The 26,472-nt window shown below is 23.8% G+C and overlaps 2 protein-coding genes across 3 annotated transcripts in view; one reads left to right on the top strand and one right to left on the bottom strand.

Moving 5' to 3' along the window:
- The window catches only part of LOC122504358 (fringe glycosyltransferase), a 199,878-nt gene extending 186,735 nt beyond the window's left edge, over positions 1–13,143 (bottom strand). For both annotated transcript variants that reach the window (XM_043615431.1, XM_043615432.1), the window contains exons 1-2: positions 12,195–13,143; positions 3,887–4,117 (exon numbers count right to left, since the gene is read on the bottom strand). In XM_043615431.1, the coding sequence (XP_043471366.1) occupies positions 3,887–4,117; positions 12,195–12,485 (522 nt within the window). In that variant the 5' untranslated portion in view covers positions 12,486–13,143. The remainder of the gene's footprint in view (positions 1–3,886; positions 4,118–12,194) is intronic.
- Positions 13,144–19,475: 6,332 nt separating this feature from the next.
- LOC122504356 (T-complex protein 1 subunit epsilon) lies at positions 19,476–26,309 on the top strand. Its single transcript, XM_043615429.1, has 7 exons — positions 19,476–19,715; positions 20,904–21,328; positions 21,949–22,141; positions 22,459–22,728; positions 23,135–23,320; positions 23,665–23,983; positions 25,764–26,309. Exons 1-7 carry the CDS (start codon positions 19,608–19,610, stop codon positions 25,895–25,897), a joined length of 1,635 nt encoding a protein of 544 aa, XP_043471364.1. The 5' UTR covers positions 19,476–19,607; the 3' UTR covers positions 25,898–26,309.
- The last annotated feature ends 163 nt before the right edge of the window (positions 26,310–26,472 follow it).

Below are 26,472 nucleotides of genomic sequence, written 5' to 3'. Positions count from 1 at the left end.
TCGTCTGTTACTTAAAGTCCATTTTTTCCTATTACTAAGGAGTTTAGTATACCAGAGGAAATGGAGATTTCCTTTGCTATACTAAACTATCTTTTTCTCTCACTAAAACACTAAAGAAATGCCAAACTTCACATATAAAGTAGACCATAAAAAGAGAAATACATTGTTTTCGCGCTTAATTACAATAATCTCCATATTAATTGAATGTCATGTTTTGAAAGCATAATATTAAAGAATATTGCAAGGTATCTGCGGTGTTACATAACTCTCTATAGATTTACCCACGTCTTAATGGATTTATGCACATCAAGGTAATAATAGGTGAATGAGCAAGGAGACTCGTGAAGAAAATTTCCAAGAAAAATATCTTTGCAAGAATTAGGAATGACGACCAATAAAACGCTATATATGTACAAGTACTGATGATCCGTAAATCTTTAACATCCCTAATGAAGTTATTATCCACAATTATTTATAATTGCGACCTTCAAATTCACTCTTTCGCGGGTACATTTAACTGAATACCTTATCAGCATTAAAATAAGGCAGACAAAACTATTTACTTTTCAGATAATAAAACAATTCCATTAATACTTTCTAACTAATAACTTCTATCCATTTAAGCTTATAGTGTATAAAGAAACATAATTTTTAATACAAACATTTTTATTAAAAATAATTAATAGTAATATGATCCTAAAATTTTGAACATTCAAATGAACAGAGTTTTCAAAAACATTTCATTTTGTTCAATTATTTATAAAAATTGCAAACCCAATTCCTTCATAATTCAATTATTCTTTGAATTTTAAAGTAAAACCTTCTAAAATTCAATTATTTCAAATAATTGCAATTGCAACTCTTCTATAGATCAATTATTTTTTCAATTCTAAACTTAAAACCCTATAAATTCAATTATTTATAAAAAGCAAACAAGACTCCTCTAAAATTCAATTATTTTTTGAATTCTTAACTTAAAAAACTCTGAAATTCAATTATTTAAAAAAAGCAAACGGAACTTCTCCAAAATTGAATTATATTTTGTATTTTTAATTCAAAACTTTCTGAAATTCAATTATTTAAAATAATTGCAATTGCAACTCTTCTAAACTTCAATTCTTTTTTGAATGTTTAACTGAAAATTTTCTGAAATTTAATTATTTACAAAAATTGCAAGTGCAATTCTTCTGAAATTCAATTATTTTTTGAATTTGTAACTTAAAACCCTCTGAAATTCAATTATTTATTTAAAACAAGCAAACGGTACATACCTAAAATTCAATTATTTTTAAGTTTTAAATTTTAAACTTTCTAAAGTTCAATTATTTATAAAAATTGCAAGTGCAAATCTTCAAGTATTCAATTATTTTTTGTATCTTTAACTCAAAAACCTTAGAAATTCTATTATTTATAAAAATTACAAACCCAATTCCTCCATAATTCAATTATTCTTTGAATTTTTAAGTAAAATCTTCTAAAATTTAATTATTCTTTTAATTTTTATTTAAAACCCTCTGAATTTCAATTATTTAAAATAATTGCAATTGCAAATCTTTTATAGATCAATTATTTTTTGAATTTTTAACTCAAAAGACTCTGAAATTCAATTATTAAAAAAAAGCAAACGGAACTCCTCTAAAATTCAATTATTTTATGAATTTTTAATTTAAAACTTTCTGAAATTTAATTATCTTTTATATTTTTAATTTCAAATTTTCTAAAATTCAATTATTTACAAAAAATGCAAGTAAGACTTTTCTAAACTTCAATTATTTATTTTTTTTTACTTAAAACCCTCTAAATTCAATTATTTATAAAGAAAAGCAAACGGAACTCATCTAAAATTCAATTATTTTTAAAAGTTTTAATTTTAAAATTTCTGAAATTCAATTATTTACAAAAATTGCAAGTGTAACTTTTCTAAAATTCAATTATTTTTTGTATTTTTAACTCAAAAACCTTAGAAATTCAATTATTTATAAAAATTGCAAACGGAACTCTTCTAAAATTCAATTATTCTTTTAGTTTTTAATTTAAAACTTTCTGAAGTTCAATTATTTAAAGTAATTGCAATTGCACATCTTCTATAGTTCAATTAGTTTTTAAATTTTTAACTTAAAACCCTCTGAAATTCAATTATTTAAAAAAGCGGTACTCTTCCAAAATTCAATTATTTTTTTAATTTTAAACCTTTTAAAGTTTTTAAAGTTCAAACCTTCTAAATTCAATTATTTATAAAAATTGCAAACGGAACTTTTCTAAAATTCAATTATTCTTTTAGTTTTTAATTTAAAACTTTCTGAAATTTAATTATTTGAAATAATTGCAATTGCAACTCTTCTATAATTCAATTATTTTTTGAATTTTTAACTCAAAACCCTTTAAATTTAATTATTTATAAAAATTGCAAACGGAACTCTTCTAAAATTTTATTACTTTTTGAATGTTTAACTGAAAATCCTCTGAAAATAAATTATTTTTAAAAATTGCAAGTGCAACTCATCTATACCTTAATTATTTTTTGAATTTTTAAATATAAAAAATTTATAAAGTAAATAATTATTATTTTTTCATTTTTAAGTAAAATTATTGGATATACTATTTACAAATAAATAATTATGAAATTAAAATAATTGTTAAGTTTTCAAGTAAAATTTAAGTTAATAAATACTAAATAAAATAATTTATAAATAAATAATTATAAAATTTAATTATTTTTTTAATTTTTATGCAAAGCAGAATCATTGGAATTTTTTAGTATTCCTAGAAATTTAATACTTTTTCCAGTACTTTTGATAATTTTCCCTGATGTTCCTGAACAATATTTCACTTTTCCTGACTTTTCCCTGAATTCCTCGATTTTCCTGAATACTCTTAACAACTCTTCGAGCCAAATTCATTTTTTTTCAAATTAAATTTGATGTGATTGAATAAAAAATTCTAAATGAAAAATTTAATTACAATTATTTTTGCGTCAATACCAGAAGAAAATTAATTATATTTCTAAATGTAAAGTTTACGTTTTTATTAACTCACGTAAAATTTATATAAAAAATAATTTTATTTATATAAAATTTCCATAATAATTATGAAAATATTCTTAATAGGAAATACGTCATTCATCATTTGAACGTTGAAAACTTGTGGATCATAAATAAAAATGTTTGTATTATTACCATAATCATTATTCGTTCTATTTTTTTTCATACATCATAAAAAAAGCAATTTGCCATCTTACGTAACAAATAGCAAACTGATTTAAATTGCCGATAATTAATCCAACATAAATGACTCAATATTCTCACTATATAGACTATTTATATCCAGTTGTCAAGGTTTTCACCCCGTTTGATGGGAAATTGCAAAACTACGCGTTAATAACGTATAATGGCTAAAATCACGTGTTAATAATAATATTACAGACTAAATATATGCACTAAAAAGATAATATGTACAGAAAAAGATAATGTGTACAAAAAAGATAATGTGTACAAAAAAGATAATGTGAACAAAAAGATAATATGTACAAAAAAGAAAATGTGTACAGAAAATATAATATGCACAAAAAAATAATATAAACAAAAATAATATGAAACAAAAAAAAACAAATAAAAAAATATTAAACATACAAAAAAAAATGATGAAAACGTTTAAATATGAAAATTGTTGAGCGAAAGAGAATTTTTTTTTTGTTCTCTTTTCAGAATCGCGTTAAAAACACACTATCTTGAGATAATTGTGCGACCAGTTTAGCGGAGCATAACCGGATTATGTCTATACATAATCCATTTAAAACCTTACCCGAGAGATATTGGCATTAGCTTTTATATTATATTATATATAGTTGATCGAACAAGTGTATACAGAATCAAGCTCATACACTGACCTGATCCTTGGCGAATTGAAACCACGTGCTGATGATTGCAGGCAAACGGGAATGATGATAGTGACGGGTGGTCTTCACGCTGATAAAGACGTCAGCAAGATCAGTGGAAAATGGTGCCATTGTAGCAGTTGCTCCAGGCGGTGTTACCGCATCTTCCTCACCAGCTGCTCTAGATATTGGGACTTCAATGGCGACACTGTTATTGATCTCTTCTGCACCTTCTTCATTCCACTGCAAAAAATACATAAATACCGAAAAATTAATATTTTCAAATCAAAATCAATAGAAAATTACAAATTAAAATAAATAAAAAAATTTGAAACCAAAATGAAAAGAAAATTTTAAATCAAAATAATATATTCTTTACAGGGTTGCCTCAAAAATTTAATTTTGTTTTTTCCTGACTTTTCACTGATTTACAGACAAAATTTCGATTTTTCCCTGACCCTAAAGAATATTCGGATTCACTCTAAAAATAATTAGATACTCCAAAGAATTTTCTATTACATTTATTAACGAATTTTCTTAATTGTAAAATTATTCAAAAATAACTTCATTTTTAAATAAATATTCCATAGGAATTATGATTTTCAAAAATTTCAAATTCAAACCTTTTGAAATTCAATAACTGATAAAAATATTATTGTAAAACATGAAGAAATGGATCACTCCGAGTCTTCGACTCGGAATACTCTATTTCTTCATGTTTTATAATATTTACAGATGATCGAGTGATAAGATCATTACTTTATATTATAGGAATAATATTAGAGACTGTATAACTCCTTCAAAATTATTTCCATCATTTCAATTCAATTATTATTTTCAAATCTTTTATTTTTCTTTTTCTTTCTCTTTTTTAAATACATTTTGTTTACAATTCAATTTTACGTGAAAGTTCAATTATTCGGAAATTCCTCAATAAAATATGCATTAGAAAATATAAACTTGAAATAATTTTAAAAAATCTCGATTAAGCTTTTTTAAGAAAATTAGTTCCATAGAATTTTTAATTAAAACCTATGAAAAATTTAGATTTTCAAAGATTTTAAATTGAAACCTTTACAAAATTCAATTATTTCTAAAAATTGCAATTATTAGTAAATTCTCCAAAATTCAATTATTATCCAAAACTTCAAGTGAAATTATTTTATAAATCAAATTTTATTATAAAATTCTAAGAGAATTCAATTATTTAAATACAAACATAGATAATTTATTGAATAATTGAATTTTTCTTAAAATTTAATTCTTACACATAATAGATACTGTAGATACTGTTTACACAGATTTTTCTAAAGCTTTCGATAAGGTTGACCATGGTATTCTTGTGACAAAGCTCGGAGCTATGGGGTTTTCCCATGACCTTCAAAGCTGGTTTATGTCATACTTGGCTAACAGAGAGTTAGTGGTGCGTGTCGAACAAAATCTTTCGACAACTTTTATTCCCACTTCGGGAGTTCCCCAGGGATCGAACCTTGGTCCTCTGCTTTTCATAATTTTTATTAATGATATTTCTAAAATATTTTACTATTCTTTTAAGTCCTTATTTGCTGATGACCTAAAATTATTCAAAGTAATAAAATCACAGGAAGATTCGGCTGGCCTTCAAGATGATTTAAAGAGATTAGTAAAATGGTCTATCTTAAATAAACTTCCATTAAATATTAACAAATGTTCAGTCATAACTTTTTCAAAGTCAACTTCACCACAGATATTTCATTATAAAATTCATAACACTCCGTTAACAAGACTATCAAGTGTTCGAGACCTGGGAGTTACTCTTCAGTCGAATATTAGTTTCCATAGTCACTACTCTGATTCATCAGAAAAGGCATTGAGAAGTCTTGGTTTTGTCACAAGAAATATTACTACGTTTAATAACATTCACGCCATTAAATCTTTGTTTTTTTCACTTGTGAGGCCAGCGCTGTTGTTTGCATCTGTTGTCTGTGCTCCTTACTATCAGGATCATCTTGATAGATACGAAAAAATTCAAAATAGATTTTTGCGATTCGCTGCATGGAAGTTACACATTCCATATGACCGTAATAGCCATGATTACAGTGAACTTAGAAAAGTTCTTAATATTCCCACTCTATCTTCGAGGTTTATATTTAACGATTTACTGTTTTTATATAAAGTAATTCATGGAATTGTAAATTGTTCCGAACTTTTGTCAAATATTAATTTCTCTGCACCAACTATATCATTGAGAAATGTATCTCTATTTAGGTTGAGACACCACAGAACGGTGAATGGTGAAAACTCTCCTATAAATAGGATTTGTCGAGAAGCGAATGCATTTAGTAAACAGCTTGATTTTTTTGCTATGCCTCTGGACAAATTTAAAGCCTCACTACGAATAGTTAACACTTTTGAAAATTAAATTGTTTATTTGAGCGCATTTATAGTTGTTATTTTTATATTATAAATTTTTATTGTTATAATTTGTTAAATACTTTGTTAAGTACAATGTACGAAAGGGCTTCAAGCCCGTAAAAGTGAAATAAATAAATAAATAAATAAATAAATAATTTAATAAACAAATTTTTAAATAATTGAATTTGTGCAATGAGTTTTATTTTTCACAAAAATAATTAAATTATTGCGAAGAATTTTATAAAAAAGTTTCAAACAATTAATTTTTTTCGAAAAAATTTATGCAAATTCTATTTTTAATAATTGAATTCTTGTGAAATTTTCATTATTTTAGAAAATAATTGAATATTCTTGTAAAACTTTGTCAAAATTGTTTTTAAATAATTGACTTTTTTGGGAAATTTTATTAAAATATTGAAAATCGTTGAATTAAAAAAAATTTTTGTTAAAATAATTGAAATTTTGCCATGAATTTTATTAAAATTTTAGAAAAATAATTTTAAAATAATTTTTGTTAAAATAATTGAAATTTTGCCATGAATTTTATTAAAATTTTTGAACATAATTGAATTCTTGTGATAAATACTATTATTTACGAAAATAATTGCAATTTGCAATGAATTTTATTAAAATTCCTGAAAATAATTGAAATTTGCAATGAATTTTATTAAACTTCCTGAAAATAATTGAATTTCGTCGAAGAATTTTGCTATTCATTTATAAAAATAATTGAAATGTTGACGACAATTTTTTTTAGATTTTTTAAAAATATTTGAATTCTTTCGACGAATTTTAATAACATTCTTAAGAATAATTACATTTTTGAGGAATTCTATTAAAAATAATTGAAATTCTGCAATGAGTTTTATTATTTACGAAAATAATTGAATTATTGCGAAGAATTTTATAAAAAACTTTCAAACAATTGATTTTTTTTTTTGCAAATTCTATTTTAAATAATTGAATTCCTGTGAAATTTTTATTATTTTAGAAAATAATTGAATATTCTGGTAGAACTTGCTCAAAATTGTTTTTCTTTTGGGGAATTTTATTGAAATAATAAATTTAGAATTTTATTAAAATGTTCGAAAATAATTAAATTTTATTACTTTTGAAAATAATTGAATTCTTGTGCTGAATATTGTTATTTATGAAAATAATTGACTCCCAGCGAATGATTTTATTATTTATGAAAATAATTTTAAAATTTATGAAAATAATTGAATTAATGCAAAGAATTTAATGCCAAATTTTAAAACATTTGATTTTTTCGAAAAGATTTATGCAAATTCTATTTTAAATAATTGAATTCCTGTGGAATTTTTTTTTTTTTTTGAATAGAAATTATTGTTAGTGTAGAATGTTATAAAAAATGTTGTTTAATAATTAAATTCATTTGGGAAATTTTATTAAGATAGTAGAATTTTAAAAATCGGTGAATTAAAAAAAATTTTTGAAAATAATCGAAATTTTGACATTAATTTTATTAAAATTTTAGAAAATAATTAAATTTTATTACTTTTGAAAGTAATTGAATTTTATTGCTTTTGAAAATAATTGAATTTTTGTGATGAATACTATTATTTATGAAAATAATTTAAATTTGCAATAAATTTTATTAAAATTCCTGAAAATAATTGAATTTTGTCGAAGAATTTTGCTATTCATTTATAAAGATAATTGAAATGTTGACGACAATTTTTTTACATTTTTTGAAAATAATTGAATTTCTACGATGAATTTTATTAATTTTAAAAATAATTGAATTCTTGTGATGAATATTGTTATTTATGAAAATAATTGAATTTTGCAATAAATTTTATTAAAATTCCTGAAAATAATTGAATTTTGTCGAAGAATTTTGCTATTCATTTATAAAGATAATTGAAATGTCGACGAGAATGTTTTTCTTAAATTTTTGTGTATAATTGAATTTCTGTAAAGAATTTTAATATTTATTAAGATAATTGAATTCTTTCGAAGATTTGCGTTAAAATTTTAAAAATTAAAACTAATTTCAACAGAATTGAAATAAAAATTTTTCAAAAAAATACTTAATTAGATGATTTATAAATTAACCTTATGGCAGTTTTTCAATGGAATTGAATTACTCAAAATAAATTATTGTCAGATATAGAAAAAATTGATGGTTTTTTTAGAATTCGTGGTAATTTCCTAGTTTATGATTCAATCAAAAAGTCACAAAAATTCAGAATTTTCTTATAAATTCTAAACATTTAATTTTTTGCAGTACTTTTAATAAAAATTCCTGACTTTTCCCTGACCTGTGGCAACCCTGTCTTTCATGTCTTTTCTGTCATGAAGGAAGTATTTTATAATATCTAACGAAAAAAAATTAATTTCACATTCGCATATGAATATGAAAACAAAAATGTAAATTCCGTCGTTAAAATTTGAAATATATTGCACTTTAAGATCGAATCGAGGCAAGCCCTCTTAAAGACAAGTATAGGTACATAATTAAAGCAAAGTAGATTTATTCTTTCACTCTCGTTAAAGAAACTTATCTATAATTTTATAAATGTCAATATTTATGGTTTATTTTAAGCTCTGAGTGCCATGTACAAAGTCTAGACTATAAATTCCACGTTTTATTTCTCTAATCAGCAATACACCTTCTCCAGAAACTATACATATACACACATATATCTATATTTTCCGCAGGCATTTGTGTTCACTATCGATAGAACTAAACTTACGAAATGCGACAAACTTATATAATCACTCGGCCATTAGGAATTTCCATTTCACTTAAGAAATGAAACTCTATAAACGTATATACAATGGAATCAAGAATTAAAACTTGGGATATAAATTATAGAATCAAATTTTCCTAATAATAGACAATTTCACGAAGTTTAAGTTCACATTGTTGATCAACGAATTTCTGCTTTAATTAACATTCATTAATTAACTATTACTTAATGTATTTAAATACTTAATATTTAAATTTTAATTACTTAATATTTGAGTATTTTAAATACTTAATATTCAAAAATTTAATTACTTAATATTTAAATATTTAATTACTATAATAATATTTCCTCTTTTTTTTATATTTTTATGACTATACTGTTGGGTTATATTTGAGTATTTAATAGAATTTTTTTTTCTTTTTTAACTTCAACTTATTGGTACAATTTTCCTAACAAGAGACAATTAAATAAAAACAAAGGAATAATTAATTCTGATAAAAATAGAGACCACATAAAAGTTATTGTTATGTTGACGCTGTTAAAATTGTTAACAGATAATTGAATAATTTACCAAAGAAATAAATAACTCTAGGATCAATGTTTATTTCGAATTTCTTTAATACTCCAGAAACAGATTTGATTATAACGTAATTGAATTAAAATTAAAAAGTAAAACTCGATATATTATACTTTTGCAGCATTTAAAATTTTCCATACGTAATTATTAAATTTAGAAACCTTTCGAAATCCAATTATATCTAAAAATTACAACTGCAATTGTTTCATCTAAAATTAAATTATTTTTTTGACGTTTTATATAATGTATTTTACTGATTTCAAGAAAGACTTCTTCGAGAATTCAATTATTTAAATACAAAAATAAACAATTGATAGAATAATTAATTATTATTTCCATAACTCAATTCCAATAATGATTTTTTTAAGAAATTTTGAAAATACTTAAATTTTTCATGAAATACAACTAAAATTGTATTGAAAATAATTGAAATCCTATACGAAGAATTGTATTATTTATTAGAATAATTGAATTTTGCAAAGAATTTTATTAATTTTTTTTAAGAATTGAATTCTTGGGAAAAATTTTATTGTGAAAATAATTGAATTTTTTTAAAAGAATTTGTTATTAAAAATTCTGAAAACAATTGAATTCTTTCGAAGAATTTAATTACAATTGTATTGAAAAAAAATTGAATTCATATAAAAAAAAATTTTTTATTAAAATTTTAAAAATAATTCATTTCTTTTAGAAAATTTTTTAAGAAAGTAACAAATTATTAACTTTTTAAAATAAATATTTAAACATTATTATACATTCATATCAATTAAAATTCTTAATTCTTAATTTTTAATACATTTTTAAAGTGAATTTACCTTAAAAACCTTTTGGAAATTAATTATCTATTCTATAAAAATTACAACTGCTGGTTTCCTAAAATTTAATTATTTTTTAGAATTTAAAATTATTCAGAACTTCAACAACTTAAAACTCTCTAAATTCAATTATTTATAAAAATTGCAAACGGAACTCATCTAAAATTCAATTATTTTTTAATTTTCAACTTAAAACCCTCTAAATTCAATTATTTAGAAAAATTGCAAATGGAACTCATCTAAAATTCAATTATTTTTAAAAATTTTAATTTTAAACATTCTTAAGTGAGGTTCAATTATTTATAAAAATTGCAAGTGTAACTCTTCTAAAATTCAATTACCTTTTTGTATTTTTAACTCAAAAAGCTTAGATATTCAACTATTTATAAAAAATCGCAAACAGAAATTTTCTAAAATTCAATTATTCTTTGAATTTTAAAATAAAACCTTCTAAAATTCAATTATTCTTTTAGTTTTTAATTTAAAACCCTCTAAATTCAATTATTTATAAAAATTGCAAACGGAACTCATCTAAAATTCAATTATTTTTTAATTTTGAACTTAAAACCCTCTAAATTCAATTATTTATAAAAAGTGCGAACGGACATCATCTAAAATTCAATTACTATTTGTATTTTTAACTCAAAAATCTTAGAAATTCAATTATTTATAAAAATTTCAGAAAGTTTGAAATTAAAAACTAAAAGAATAATTGAATTTTAGAAAGTTTTATTTTAAAATTCAAAGAATAATTGAATTTTAGAAGGTTTTACTTTAAAATTCAAAGAATAATTGAATTTTAGAAGGTTTTACTTTAAAATTCAAAGAATAATTGAATTTTAGGAAAGTTTCTGAAATTCAATGATATGAAATAATTGCAATTGCAACTCTTCTATAGTTGAAATATTTTTTGAATTTTTAACTTAAAAAAATGATTTGATACATAATTTATAAGTAAATAATTATAAAATTTAATTGTTTTTAAATTTTTATGTAGAATTATTGGATAAACTAATAACAAATAAATAATTATAATAATTTAAATATTTGTTAAATTTTTAAGTAAAATTTAAGTTAATAAATACTAAATAAAATAATAAATAATTTATAAATATATTTATAAATTATTTATTATTAATTAAAAACACAGAAAAAAATAAGTGTTAAATGTGTTGCGTGTAGTTTTCAGATGGTGTTGTTTTAACACAATTTTGGTGTTATTTTAACCCCATTAAAGATATATATTAATTTAACACCCTCTAGTGTTAATTTACCAGACTCTAGTGTTATTTTAACACCAATGTAGTGTTAAAATAACACAGTATCGGTTAAAAATGTTGCGTGTTATTTTAACACTACTTTTAGTGTTAAAATAACATTTTTTTTCCTGTATAAATTTATAAATATCAAAAAATGATAAAAATATCAAAAAATAAAGAAAAAAATATAAATAAAAATTAAAGCACAATGAACAAATATCAAATTAAGACAAAAAACGAATCAAAAGTGTTGCGAAAAAGCAAAAATTCAAGAATTCAATTGAACTGAAACTAATTAAACAAAATGAAGAAATATGAATATGAAATTAATTTTCATAAGAGAAAAAGAAAAAGAAGATGGAATGTTAGAGAAGAAGAAAGTTTTCAACTTGGGAATAATCATACTAAGCACGTTTTCCAAGGAACGTGTTTCTGCCTTTAAATGTCTCCTGCTATGACAAGAGCGGATGAAAGCTAATGTTAATTACTTGAGTTAGCGTCGCGACATTGACTAATTACAACTGATGTATACTATTTAATGCATAAAAGATGGGTCACCTGGCGCGGTGCAACAGCCTGATAGAGAAGAATTGTAGCGTAAGCTGTCGCAAGAATGAGAGCCAGTGCCTGAAGGCCTCGTCTCGTTGGTAAACCGCGAGGCATTATTTTTGTGCCGGTAGTACCGCCGACGGTACCGGCGCCGCCAACCACCACCACTCTTCCCTGTGCACCAAATTTTTTCCCCTTTTCCGCCTCCAATTTCTCTTGCCAATCAATTGTCAACAATAACCACTTTTCATTCTTCTCCACCCGCTTCTTCTCCTTATCAAAAAATAATACGCCGGTCATAACAATCGTCTCTCATTGACATTCATTCGCATTCAATTGATTACTTTTTCTTTTCTTCAAGATTTTAATTTTTTTTTTAAATTCACTTTAAAATCCACTTTCAATTAAAGCACTCACAACACTTTATCCTATTTAACAAGTTTGATTTATTTTTAAACACCCGATGCACTTCGCACTTTTGAGTAGAAATTGATGAAAGAAATCAGATCTTTCTAAATTAAAGATTTAAGACTTTTTGAAAGACTTTTTGATAAACTTTTTGAAAGACTTTTCAAAAGAAAAACAAAGAATCACTATAGAAAAAAAAATATGTTTCACTTAAATAAAAATTCCTTTTTCATAAAAAGTATTTTTTTTTTTTTTGTTAATGTTTAATTTTACACTCGAGAGGAATTTCACAATAAATTTTCTCCAAATGTCAGAAACAATTGTTAAGAGATCCTTGTGATGAGATTAAATCGTGACATTTGGGGGAAAAAATGAAATTATTTTTGCGAAATGAAATCGGCGGGATAAATGTGGAACCACGTGACACGAATGTACACTTTGAGAAACGAAATGCGCAGCCGCTCGACGCATACGCACTACCTGCTCGATAGCCGGACAAACCACCGACTGAACACATGGATCTTTTCGTGCCGTGACTGTACTGTAAACATCGCCATAGTAGGCGGTTGCTTTTCTACGGTTGGGGGGGAATTAGAGAAGTAGGGGCCGCGCAGGGCTGCAAGATAAGCACATGATTTAAAAAAGGGTTAAAAGACGACAACAATAGAGAAGTCAAATTTGCAACAAGATATCTTCTCATTTGATTTTTCGAATAGCTATTACTATCATTTTTAAAGGATAAGGAATAAACAATAACAAATACTGAAACAGATCACGAATTAGTGAAAGTATTTAAAAATACTGACTTTACGGACCAAAAATGAAAAATTAGGGACCATTTCCGGTACAAAAAAAAAATATAACCACTTCGAGTCAAATAAAAGAACACATTTTACTTAAAACTATAAATTAAATTTTTCATAAATATAAAACATGAAGATATCTATAACTCCGAGTCTTCGACTCGGAGTGATCAGTTTCTTCATGTTTTATAATAAAGATGACTGAGTGATAAAATCATTATCAAATTCAATTATTATTTTCAAGAATTTAAAACTAAAATTCTTCTTAAAATCGATTATTTTTAATAATTTTCGAAAAAATTCTTTGACAATTTTCAAATCCATTTGTTTACAATATTCAATTTTACGAAATTTAAATTATTCGTAAATTCTTCAATTAAATGTATATTAGAAAATAAAAACATCAAATAATTTCAAACATAATCCAATTAAACTTTTCTAAAAAAATTAATTCCACACAGAATTGTTAGTTCAAAGTATGAAAAATTCAAATTTTCAAAGATTTTAATCTGAAACCTTTTCAAAATTCAATTATTTCTAAAAAAAAATTTACGCTCTAATGCTTTTAATATTCAATTATAATCCAAAATGTTAACTGAAATCCATTTTTAAATCCATTTTTATAAGAAATTTCTACTAAAATTCAATTATTTAAATAGGGTAAGTGCGGGTATAGTCGGACAGTACTAGTAGTCGGACACTTTCGTGTTTTTTGGCAAATAAATAATAATGCATTGTGATAATTACTTTAAAAAGTATACTAGACGAATGTGTGAAGTTTATATTTTATTAAAATAGTGTTATTTTCGAAAATAATTAAACAAGAAATATTTTATTTAATGTTTTAAAAATCATGGTGTCCGACTATAGATACAGCCATTTTCGAGTAGCGCGATGAGTGGCACAAAGTTTTGTTGATAATTAATCATAAATATTAAAACTTATAGGGTTTAAATATTATATTAATAACTTCTAATATGCTTTAATTCCATTTTCCAGCAGATAGCAATTAAAAAATTATCTTTTTTACTTTATAAATTCAAAATATCTGACAGATGTCCGACTATAGAAACAAGGGGAAAAAGTGTCCGACTACTAAAGCAATCGTAATTTTTTATTAAATTGTTTATATTTTATTAAATACTCAACTATTTGTAACAAATTTATATGATTTTTAATCCTGAAGAACTCCTTTAATTAATAATGTGCTTATAAACACAGTAGATATTTGCTATTTCAAGAAAAAAAGCATAATTTAAGATTGTATCCTTAAGTGTCCGACTACTAGTGCATTTACCCTACAAAAAAAATTTATTGAATAATTGCATCTTTCTTAAAGTGAATTCTCATAAAGAATTGTAACAATAAATTTTTAAATAATTGAATTCTTTTGACGAATTTTAAAAAAATTGAAAAAAAATTACATTTTTTCGAGGAATTCCTGTAAAATTGTATTAAAAATAATTGAAATTCTGCAATGAGTTTTATTATTTATATCAAAATAATTTAATTCCTAATAAGAATTTTATTATTTACCAAAATAATTTAATCCCTGTAAAAATTTTATTATTTATGAAAATAATTGAATGATTGCGAAGAAATTTATAAAAGAATTTGTAAATAATGAAATTCCTGTGAAATTTTTATTTTTTTTTAAATAATTAAAGGTTTGTGTAGAATTTTATTAAATTTTTTTTTAAATAATTGAATTCTTTTGGAAATTTTTATTAGAATAGTAGATACCTATTAAAAATCATTAAATTGAAGAAAATTTTTTAAAATAATTTAAATTTTGCCAAAAATTTGATTAAAATTTTTGAAAATAATTGAATTTTGAAGAAGAATTTAATTATTTCTATAAAAATAATTGAAATTTTGACGAGAATTTTAAAAAATTTTTGAACATAATTGAATTTTTGCGAAGAATTTTATTACTTTTGAAAATAATTGAATTCCTACAATCATTTACTCTAAAAATGATTAGATACTCAAAAAAAAGTTCTATTACATTTACAAATTTCTTTAAAAGTAAAATTATTCAAAAACATCAATAACTTCTATTTTAAATAAATATTTAATCATTATTATTTTTCCACATGAAAACTCAACAACTTATAAAAATATTATTATAAAACATGAAGATATCGATCACTTCGAACCTTCAAGTCGAAGTGATTGACTTCTTAATGATTCAATCTTAATCATTTCAATTCAATTAACATTTTCTAGAACTTTTAACAAAAATTCTTCTTTGAAACAATTATTTTTACTAATTTTTAAAAAAGTTTTTTGAGAATTTTTAAATTCATTTGTTTACAAGTCATTTTACAAAATTTTATCGATTATTCGTGAATTCTTCAATTGTATATTAAAAATAAAAACGTCAAATAATTTCAAAAAAAATTCAATTGAACTTTTTCAAAAAAAAATTAATTTTACAGAATTGTTAGTTAAAAGTATGAAAAATTCAAATTTTCAGAGATTTTTATTTGAAATCTTTTCAAAATTCAATTATTTCTAAAAATTCATGCTATAAATAATGCTTTTAATATTCAATTATTATCTAAATAATAGATTTAATTTTATTAAATTTTAACTGAAATTCCTTTTTTAAAGCAATTTTTACTATATAGAAAATCTTTCGAGAATTAAATTATTTTAATACAAAAATAAATCATTTTTTCAATAATTAAATTTTTCTTAAAATTTAATTCTGATAAAGAATTTTATCCGCAAATTTTTAAATAATTAAATTTTTCGACGAATTTTAATAAAATTTTTAAGAATAATTACATTTTTCGAGGAATTTGATTAAAAATAATTGAAATTCTGCGATGAATTTAAAAAAAATTGTAAATTTGTAAATTCCTGTTATTCCTGTGTTATTTAAATACAAAATAAACAGTTGATTATTTCTAAAATTGAATTCTCATAATAAATTTTATCAAAAATTTTGAAAATAATTGAATTATTTTGAATCATTTTAATATAATTTTTAAAAATAATTGAATAGTTCGAGAAATACATTTAAAATTTAATTATTTATGAAAATAATTGAAGTGAAAAATTATATTAATATTATTGAAAATAATTAACTTCTTTTGAAGAATTTAAGTACAATCGTATTGAAAATAATTGAATTGATGCGAAAAATGTTATTAAATTTTTTTGAAAATAATTGAATTGTAGTAAATATGTTCTTGTATCCACAAGAAAATTATGGAATGAAAAAATTGATCTTTACTATTTTTGAAGCATTTTTTTTTTAGAAATAAACTTTGCTTTTAGGCAGAAAAATCCAAAAAATACCATTATTATTAAACATATTTATTTGAAAATTCAGTTTTTTTCAAACTAATTACAATTCATAATTTTTATATATTTTTTATTTTTTATATAAAAAATATGATCTGAAATTAGTAAGAAAAAAAACAAATGAATTTATAAATAAAAAAATTGAATAACAATGGTATTTTTTTAAAATTTAAATTTAAAATCAATGTTTTGTTTAAAATGCTTCAAAAAAAAGTAAAAATCAATAATTTTTTCAGTCAGTAATTTTCTTGTGGATACAAAAATATATTATCTTCAAACTCATGCTTGGATTTCAAAGTCTATCAATTTTTGATTATATAAAAATTCAAAAAGGGACAAAATATTTTCTAATCAATTTTAATTTATAGCCATTGAATTCCTCTCAAAAAATTACTAATATATAAACAATTTTATGGATTATTTAAATTATTTTTTTTAAATAGTTAAAAATATCGATTAACCCTCTCATTAATAATTCGCAAATGTTAGTTTTAAAGAGTATTAAAAATGCCCAAAATAGTTTACTAAATTTCAAATGTAAATATTTTAGTTTGTAAATTATAACTTAATAGTTAATATAATTGAAAATTTTCATACCATTAATATTTTATTTCCTTCCATTGTATAAAAATCGGCTGCATTAAGAAGTAATCGTTTACATTTCAACGAAATTCATCGATTATCTTGTTCAGAAATTTTCAGGAATATCCTTCTTCTCCAACTGCATAATCTATGAACCATATTCAATAATCCTTCCTCTCTGCGATGCGGTAAATGCATTTCAATAAATGACCAAAAATAATACCTGTAAATAAAAAAAGATACATAGTTAAAATTAAAAATCTTGAAAAAATAATTATGTATGAAACTAGAATTATGAAATGTTATTTATTTTGTTAAACAGGCTTCAGAAAACCTTTGAAAACAATATAATCCCAAAGTTACTGGTTTTAATGAACAAAATAAATTTTTCTTTTCTTCAAAATAAATTTGTATTATAATCATTTTGCGTCAATATCAAAAAAATTAATTACAAACTTTTTAAATGTAAAATTTAATGTTTCAATTTTTATTGCAATCAGTAGTTTATAAAAATATTTAAAAAAAAAATATTTCGTTCATTTGAACAATTGAAACTTATTGTTGACCATAAAAACGAAAAGTTCTTTCCTTTGTCAAAAAATGTTCAATACAAAAAAATTTAGAAGATTTCAAATTATATTTAATTGTAATTAAAGACTAATAGTAATATTATTAGAACAATTATAATAATTAAAAATAATAATTGTTAAAACAATTATAATTAAAATTAATTGTAATATAATTATAATAATTATAATTAATAATTACTATTGTAAAATTATAATAAAAGAGAAACATTTCAGTAAATTTAAGAATTACTTTTTGAAATTATTTTTTTTTGTCATTTATATTTTTTTTACACAATTCAATAATGCAAAATTATCAAATATATTTTGTAATCTAACCTCAAATTACAAACAAACATTTATTACGATTATGTAAGTTTACTATTTATTATTTTTATACTTAACCAAAAATAATAAATTGACAATGAAAAAACATGATTTCCAATATAAGGTTATGTGTATTAAAGAATATTTGATAATTTTATATCTAAATAATTAAATGTTTATATGGTTTACGTTGACAATGTCAGCTATTTAATTTACTTTAAAATACTGTTATGTTTATGTTTTCACATCACATAATTCTCATCTAAGTTTATAAATTCACAACATTTGGAGAATAAAACAAAAAAATAGATAAATAAAAATGTTAATTAATATAAAAGTCTAAAAAAACTTCTGTAAACAAAAAGCACTCTCTATCGAAATATTTTGCAAATTGATAACAAATATGTAAAATCGTACTGAATTCAAAATTATTATGTATAGTTTTAACAAAAATGCTAGCGATGTTTGTTACTCACCCAAACCAAATTAGTTTAATTAAAATTAACTGTATATATTTATGATTTCAACAATTATATTGCAAAAAAGAACGTTTAATTTATTAAAGTGCTCAAAGTTAAATTCAAGTGAAGTTGGACACAAATGGTAACTGGACTGAACTGATCAACTAGTCACGAGTCGTGTAACACGGACTCATTCCTAAGTTGCCAACTTCAAGTCGTAGACTTAATGCTTTCAGGAATAAAGCAAAAATTTACGATTTAAACAAAATTTTCAGCCTAAATACTACCCTAAACATGTAATATCAATAGGAAAGAGTGATTCTAGATGAATATTTACATCGGATGAAAAGATTTTTATCCATACGATGAAAATTCCGCATTCCTAACCTCAAAATCTTCAGGCGTAATTTTGACAAAATGTACAACAAATAAGAAACATTTTTGCTGCAATCGCTTACTATAAAGTATATTCGCAACTAATTGGTAATTAATTATTGCAAAATAAGTAATATTTTAACTATTTCTTAACAAATAAAAGGGTTTCTTACCCTGCGGAGTTGTACATCGACCCGTCCATGGTAGAGGTCCAGCGCTGAATGAAGATGGCTGACGCCTAAGGTACATTCACAACGCGAATCCCACACTAAAGTCATATCCACACCACCGATCCGACAAGTGCACAAATGTGATTGGTTCCCAATTCAAAACAGTGTCCAATCTGAAAATAGATGACCAATGAAATAAATCTCTCATATTTGTAAAATGAAGTTAGCTGCATAAAAAAATAAAATGAAGTCTTAAATCTTGAATGTTTCATTCGTTTCATCTATTTAATCAGAAACAAAATGGACATCTTTTGGTGAATAGTACGTACCGCGTGAGTGAAACAATTTTAGTATTTTTAATATATAAAAAAAGAATACTATCCGTCATTTTGTCTGAATTAATAAATTCAACAAAATGAACGCCTTTCCGGGTTCTATCGCATTCGATGAATACGGTAAACCCTATATTATACTGCGAGATCAATTCCAACAGAAGCGATTGACCGGTAACGATGCAATCAAGGTAAGAATAAATTTCTTAATTATTTGCCTCTAATTTTTATAATTTCCATTTTATTAGTGATTATTATTTTTTACTTATTTTTTCCATGTCTTTTTGTCTATTTTCGTGTCATTTTGTCTCAATTTTAGCTAAATTTGTAAATTTTCTAGTCACCGTTGCCACGTGATTAATGGCGATGCTCCGAAACATATAAAAGAAAAGAATGATGCTCATATGTTAAATTACATTTTTCCTTTAGCTAAATTTATCTTTTTCCTGGTAAAAATTGTAATTTTTAGTTTAAAAAAATAACTGCTGATTCTTTTCATTGAATTTAGATGAATGTTCCATTTTTTCAGAGACATCATAATTTTTTTACTTTCTGACCATAAAAGGACATGTGAATTGTATGCAGTAGGCAGGAATATGTTATAATTTTAACTCGCGCTTGAGAAGAGAATTTTTCTTTCATGAATATTTAAAAAGCGATAATAAATTTAAACAAATTTTTTTAAGAAATATAATATTTTTAACAAACTTTTTAAATAAAATTAAAAACAAATTCAATTAATTTTTAATAGTTAGTTATCAATGTGTTATGAATTTTTTTTATTATTAATTAATCCGTTTGTTAAACTGTTTCAAAATTGTTTTCAATTTTAATTTAAACTTAAAATGATTAATTAATTAATAAATTATTATAAATTAAATTAATAAAATTAAAAAATTATTAATTATTAAATTAAAAATTATTAATTGATGATGTTGTTTTTACATAATTGTTCTTTAATTAATCCGTTTGTTAAATTGTTTCAAAATTGAATTCAATTTTAATTGAAATTAAAAATTATTAATTTATAAAAAATAAGTTATTATTAAAGTTTATTAAAAAGAAAATATTAAAATTCAAGAAAGCAAAGAGAATTCCAGTGGTGCTATTTTAATATACCTACCTGGTCAGACACTTTGCAAAAGAAACGCATTGTTTAATAAATCTGTTGTAATTAATATTCTTAAAGATTAATTACAATTAAAACAGTGCCACATAAAAATATAAATAACAAATATAATAAATATATAAATAATTATATATATATAATAATATAATATCTTAAACATAATAAATAAACATAATTAAGTAATTAAATTTAAATATAATATTATATTATTAATTAAATGTTCAATAATACAGAAGAAATATTTTTACAGTCACACATTATGGCTGCGAGTCAAATCGCCAACATTCTCAAGTCATCATTGGGACCAAAGGGTTTGGATAAATTGATGGTGAGTCCCGATGGGGATGTGACCGTGACAAATGATGGCGCAACGATTCTCAAAAATATGGACGTCGATCATGAAATAGCGAAACTCATGGTTCAATTGTCTCAATCTCAGGACGATGAGATTGGCGATGGAACAACTGGAGTTGTCGTTTTAGCTGGCGCTCTCATGGAGCAAGCTCAGAAATTACTCGACAAGGGTATTCATCCAATTCGAATTGCCGATGGTTTCGAATTGGCCGCTCGTTGTGCTATTAAACATCTCACGAGCATCTCCGAAGGATTCCCCGTTAATCCCAATGACTTGGAGCCACTAATCAAAACTGCCATGACGACACTTGGATCAAAAATGTAACTAATTTTTTTTTATTCTAAATTTGTTCATTTCTATCTAAAATTTATTTTTTAGATTTTTTTCTTATCTAATTTTTAACTGAATACCACATTTTTAGTGTAAATTACAAATTATTTCGATAATTGATTTTTTTCAAGTATTATTATTACAATTTTGTGAAAAAAATTGAATTTTCGAAAAAAAATTAATAAAAAAATCTTCAAGTGTAAATTTATGAAAATTAGTTAAAACTAGCTTCTAAAAACTAATATTAAATTTTTTTTTTTTTAAAATTAATTCTTAGAAGTGCCCAATGATGACAAAGCGCAGCAGAGGAGGGGTAAGGTCTCTGGAATTATGAGAATAATTTTTCTTTTCTAATCAGAATTTTTTATCGAAACATTTAGTTGCTTTTATCAACTCTATGTAATGGTGACTATTCTCGAGAGAAATCGACAATTATTTTTACGTTTCGGTTCCTTGCAGTCGCTCCCATGATCAATGATTATGAGATCTGAGGGCTTAAATAATTTAAAACTTACGAAAAATAATAAATTTTTTTACTTTAGAAAAAGTAAAGTTTTTTGAAGAAGACAATAATGTAATTTTTTTTTAAATTACAAAATTTTTTTTATAGCATAAACAAGATGCACAGGGAAATGGCACAAATCGCTGTGAATGCAGTCATGGCTGTTGCTGATTTAGAGAAAAGAGACGTGAACTTTGAACTCATCAAAGTTGAGGGAAAAGTTGGCGGTCGCCTGGAGGACACCGTGCTGGTTCGCGGAGTCGTTATCGACAAAGATTTCAGTCATCCTCAAATGCCGAAGGTACTAAATTTCCAAACGGAAAATTTCTATTTTACAAAAATTATCAATTTTTTTGCCCAATGATGAGAAAGCGCCGTAGAGGAGTGTAAGAGTTTGAATTTCGATTTCTTGTCTTCTCGATAATATTCATGCCTTATACAATTTCAGTTTTGATTTTGTATCAAGTGCAATTATTTTCGTCAAGAAAACGCTATTGAAAATCTTTCTCTTGCTGTTGGCTCCAATGATCAATGATTATGAGATCTGAGGGCTTGTGGTTTTTATTTTAAATAATTTTAATTCGAAGAGAAGAAATACTAAAAAAAATTCAATTTCAGAGGCTGGACAATGTGAAACTGGCAATTTTGACATGTCCGTTCGAGCCACCGAAGCCGAAGACAAAGCATAAGCTCGACGTTACGTCTGTCGAGGACTACAGGGCACTTCGTAATTACGAGAAGGAAAAGTTCGAGGAAATCGTCAATAAAGTCAAAGAAGCAGGAGCAACGCTCGCAATTTGTCAATGGGGTTTTGATGACGAAGCAAATCATCTTCTTCTTCAGAAAAAATTGCCCGCTGTCAGATGGGTCGGAGGCCCTGAAATCGAGGTATTTTATATAAAAAAAAAGAATAATTAAAAGAAAGAGAAGAAATTAAAAGAATAATTTCTTTAAATTTGCCCAATGATGACAAAGCGCCACAGAGGAGGGGTAAGGTCTCTGGAATTATGAGAATAATTTTTCTTTTCTAATCAGAATTTTCCATCCTAACATTTAGTTGATTTTATCAACTCTATGTAATGGTGACTATTCTCGAGAGAAATCGACAATTATTTTTACGTTTCGTTTCCTTGCAGTCGCTCCCATGATCAATGATTATGAGATCTGAGGGCTTAAATAATTTAAAACTTACGAAAAAAATTAGTTTTTCTAAAGATTTTTTCTAATTTTTCTAAAGAAGAAAATAATGTAATTTTTTTGAAAGAGGAAAATTAATACTAAATTTTCTATTTAGTTGATTGCCATTGCAACCGGAGGTCGAATCGTTCCACGATTTGAAGAATTAACACCGGAGAAACTTGGTTTTGCTGGAGTTGTGAGACAATTGTCGTTTGGTACCACCAAGGATAAAATGCTTGTTATTGAAGACTGCAAAAATTCCGGGGCTGTTACAATTTTCATTCGAGGTGGTAATAAAATGGTATGTACCAAAATTATAATGTACTTAATTTTAAAAAGTACATAATTTTGAAAAAATTTTATTTTTTTTTTGCAATTGAAATTTAAAAAGAAAGGCAAGGAGAATTCTAATTATGGTTTTTCAACGGATCTAATTGGTCAGACACCTTGCAAAATTAATACTGCATTATTCATTATTTTTCGGTTTCAATCAATTACCTGGTGAAACTCTCTGATAATGCTACAAATTATAATCTGAAAAAAATTAACTACTGTTAATTAAAATTAATGAATGAATATTAATTAATTAATTAATAATAGAAAATATACATAAAATTAATGAATTTTTAATTTTTTTCTGCGCAGATCATTGAAGAAGCGAAGCGTTCATTGCACGACGCTTTGTGTGCAGTACGTAATTTGGTAACGGACGAGAGAATTGTTTATGGAGGTGGTGCGTCTGAAATCTCTTGTGCTTTGGCCTGCGCTGCGGCCGCTGACAAAATTAGCACCTTAGAACAATATGCATTCCGTGCATTTTCCGAAGCACTCGAAGCAATTCCCATGTCGCTCGCCGAGAATTCTGGAATGTCTCCAGTCAATTCTCTCGCCGAAATCAAGGCACGACAAATTTCCGAAAATAATCCAGCACTTGGTATCGATTGCATGAATCGAGGAACTTCAGGTAAAATTCTTTTACAAGTTTAAATAATTCATCTAATTTTATAAACTACCAAATATTTAATTTCATAAAATATAAAATTATAGATATTAATTTATCAGGGTTGCCACAAGTCTGGGAAATTAGAATTGGTCAGAAAAAAGTCAGGGATTTTTATTAAAAGTACTGGGAAAAATTTAATTTTTAGAATTTATAAGAATATTCTGAATTTTGGTTTATTTTTGTTTGCCTCATAAACTATGAAATTGACAAGAATTCTAATAAAAACCCTTCAATTTTTTCTATTTCTGACAATAATTTCTTTTCAAATAATTTAATTCTTGAAGATTTAAGTTCTTGATAAAATTATTACTTATAAATTATTTAATGAATAATTTTACTTAAAAATTTCAAAATTAATCGGATTTAAAAAGAGTTGCGTTTACAATCTTCATAAATAGATGAACTTCAAAGGTTAGAATTTGAAATTTTTAAAAATATCAATTTTTAATTAATTTAAATAGAAATTTTAAGAACAACTGATTACAGAAATTCAATTATTTTCAAAAGTGATGCACTTCTTCACATAAATTCAATTATGTTCAACAATTTTTTTAAACTCTCGTCAAAATTTCAATTATCTTTATAAATAATAAAATTCTTCTCCGAAATTCAATTATTTTCAAAAAAATAATAAAATTCTTTACAAAATTTCTATTTTACAAAAATTATCAATTTTGTTGCCCAATGATGACAAAGCGCCATAGAGGAGTGTAAGAGTTTGAATTTCGATTGCTTGTCTTCTCAATAATATTCATGCCTTATACAATTTCAATTTTGACTTTGTATCAAGTGAAATTATTTTCGTCAAGAAAACGCTATTGAAAATCTTTCTCTTGCTGTTGGCTCCAATGATCAATGATTATGAGATCTGAGGGCTTGTGGTTTTTATTTTAAATAATTAAAAAGGTAAATAATTTTAATTCGAAAAGAAGAAATACTAAAAAAAATTCAATTTCAGAGCAGAATTTCAATTATTTTTTATACAATTTTAAATATAATGATAGAAAATTGCATTTATTCTTAATTTTTTTTAAATTCACCGAAAGAATTCAATTATTTAAAAAAGTTTTCATAAAATTCTTCATAAAAATTAAATTTTAAGAAATATTCAATTTTCGAATAAATTATTTATTTTTGTATGTAAATAATTGAATTCTAGAAAAAGTTTTTAATAAAAATGAATAAAAAATGAATTTCAGGTAAAATTTTAGATAATAATTGAATATTAGAAGAGTTATTGTGTGAATTTTTAGAAATATTTGAATTTTGAAAAGGGTTTAAATTAAAATCTTTGAAAATTTGAATTTATAGTTGCAATATTCTTATGATATAAAATAATGATTATATCACTCTGTCATTTTATAATAATATTCTCGTAAGTTATTAAATTTGAGAATCTTAATTCCTATAGAAAAATAATAAGGATTAAATATTTATTTAAAAAAGAAGTTATTGATGTCCTTCAGGGTCAGGGAAAAAATGAAAATTTTGTCTGGAAATTAGGGAAAAACAAAATTAAAGTTTTGTGGCAACCCTGTTTATATTTAATTTTATGAAATTAAATTATTTCTTTATTTTACCATTTTCGAGAATTAAATTTTGAATAATTAATTATCAAATAATTTTCTGTCATAAATAGATCGATAGAAATTTATTTCTATAATTAAGAAAACTTTTTAATTGTAAAATTCATTAATTTTAGTTTCATCTTTGTAAAATTGCAATTTTCCTTTGATTTTAGACATGAAAGTACAAAACGTTATTGAATCGTTGAAGAGTAAGACTCAGCAAATTCTCCTGGCAACACAAATGGTGAAAATGATCCTGAAAATTGATGATATTCGTTCCTCGAATGAAGCCAACGACATGCAGTAAACAAATAATTTTTCTACGCACGAACAAATTATCGGTAAAATATTAACATTACGCTTCGTAATTGCTTAATTTGTGTTTTACATACTTTTTTTTTGTTTTGTTACATTAAAACAGATTTTTTTTTCAAACCTCATGTCTTTGACGTATTTTATCACTTTGTCATAATTTCATTGTCTCACTTTTATGGCAGTTATAAAACGAATATCTATATAAAAGAACCGTTTAGAAAGTAAACTCATTTAATTTATTCAATTTTCACCATATATTTTTTTTTTTTTTTTAATACAAAAAAAGAACAGAGAAATAAAATTTTTCACCGTCGATAATATTTTTTAATTATAATAATAACGACGATAAAGTTTATGCTGCTTATGTATTCAAGTTTTGAAATAAATAATTTTTATGTAAATTATTTCTTTACGATACTTCAAATTATTTTGTCAACTAAAAAAGAAAACCAGTTTTTTTATTTAAATAATACGAAAATTGAATCAACGATAATTTATTTTATTTTCAGGAACAAATAAAATTTGTTACATCGAAAATATAAACACTGTCTCGCATTCTATTTTATG

Source organism: Leptopilina heterotoma, unplaced genomic scaffold (genome assembly GCF_015476425.1).
Source record: "Leptopilina heterotoma isolate Lh14 unplaced genomic scaffold, ASM1547642v1 Lhet_292, whole genome shotgun sequence".
NCBI classification, from domain to species: Eukaryota; Metazoa; Arthropoda; class Insecta; order Hymenoptera; family Figitidae; genus Leptopilina; species Leptopilina heterotoma.
Note: the sequence above shows the minus strand (reverse complement) of the source record. Positions and strands in the feature narration are given on the sequence as shown.

What these genes read in the sequence shown, in the direction of transcription:
- LOC122504356 (XM_043615429.1), top strand. Translation starts at nt 19,608, where the DNA reads ATGAACGCCTTTCCGGGTTCTATCGCATTCGATGAATACGGTAAACCC. An exon ending in TCGGAGGCCCTGAAATCGAG is followed by an intron (nt 22,729 to 23,134) that starts GTATTTTATATA and finishes TTTTCTATTTAG; the next exon opens with TTGATTGCCATTGCAACCGG. An exon ending in TTCGAGGTGGTAATAAAATG is followed by an intron (nt 23,321 to 23,664) that starts GTATGTACCAAA and finishes TTTTCTGCGCAG; the next exon opens with ATCATTGAAGAAGCGAAGCG.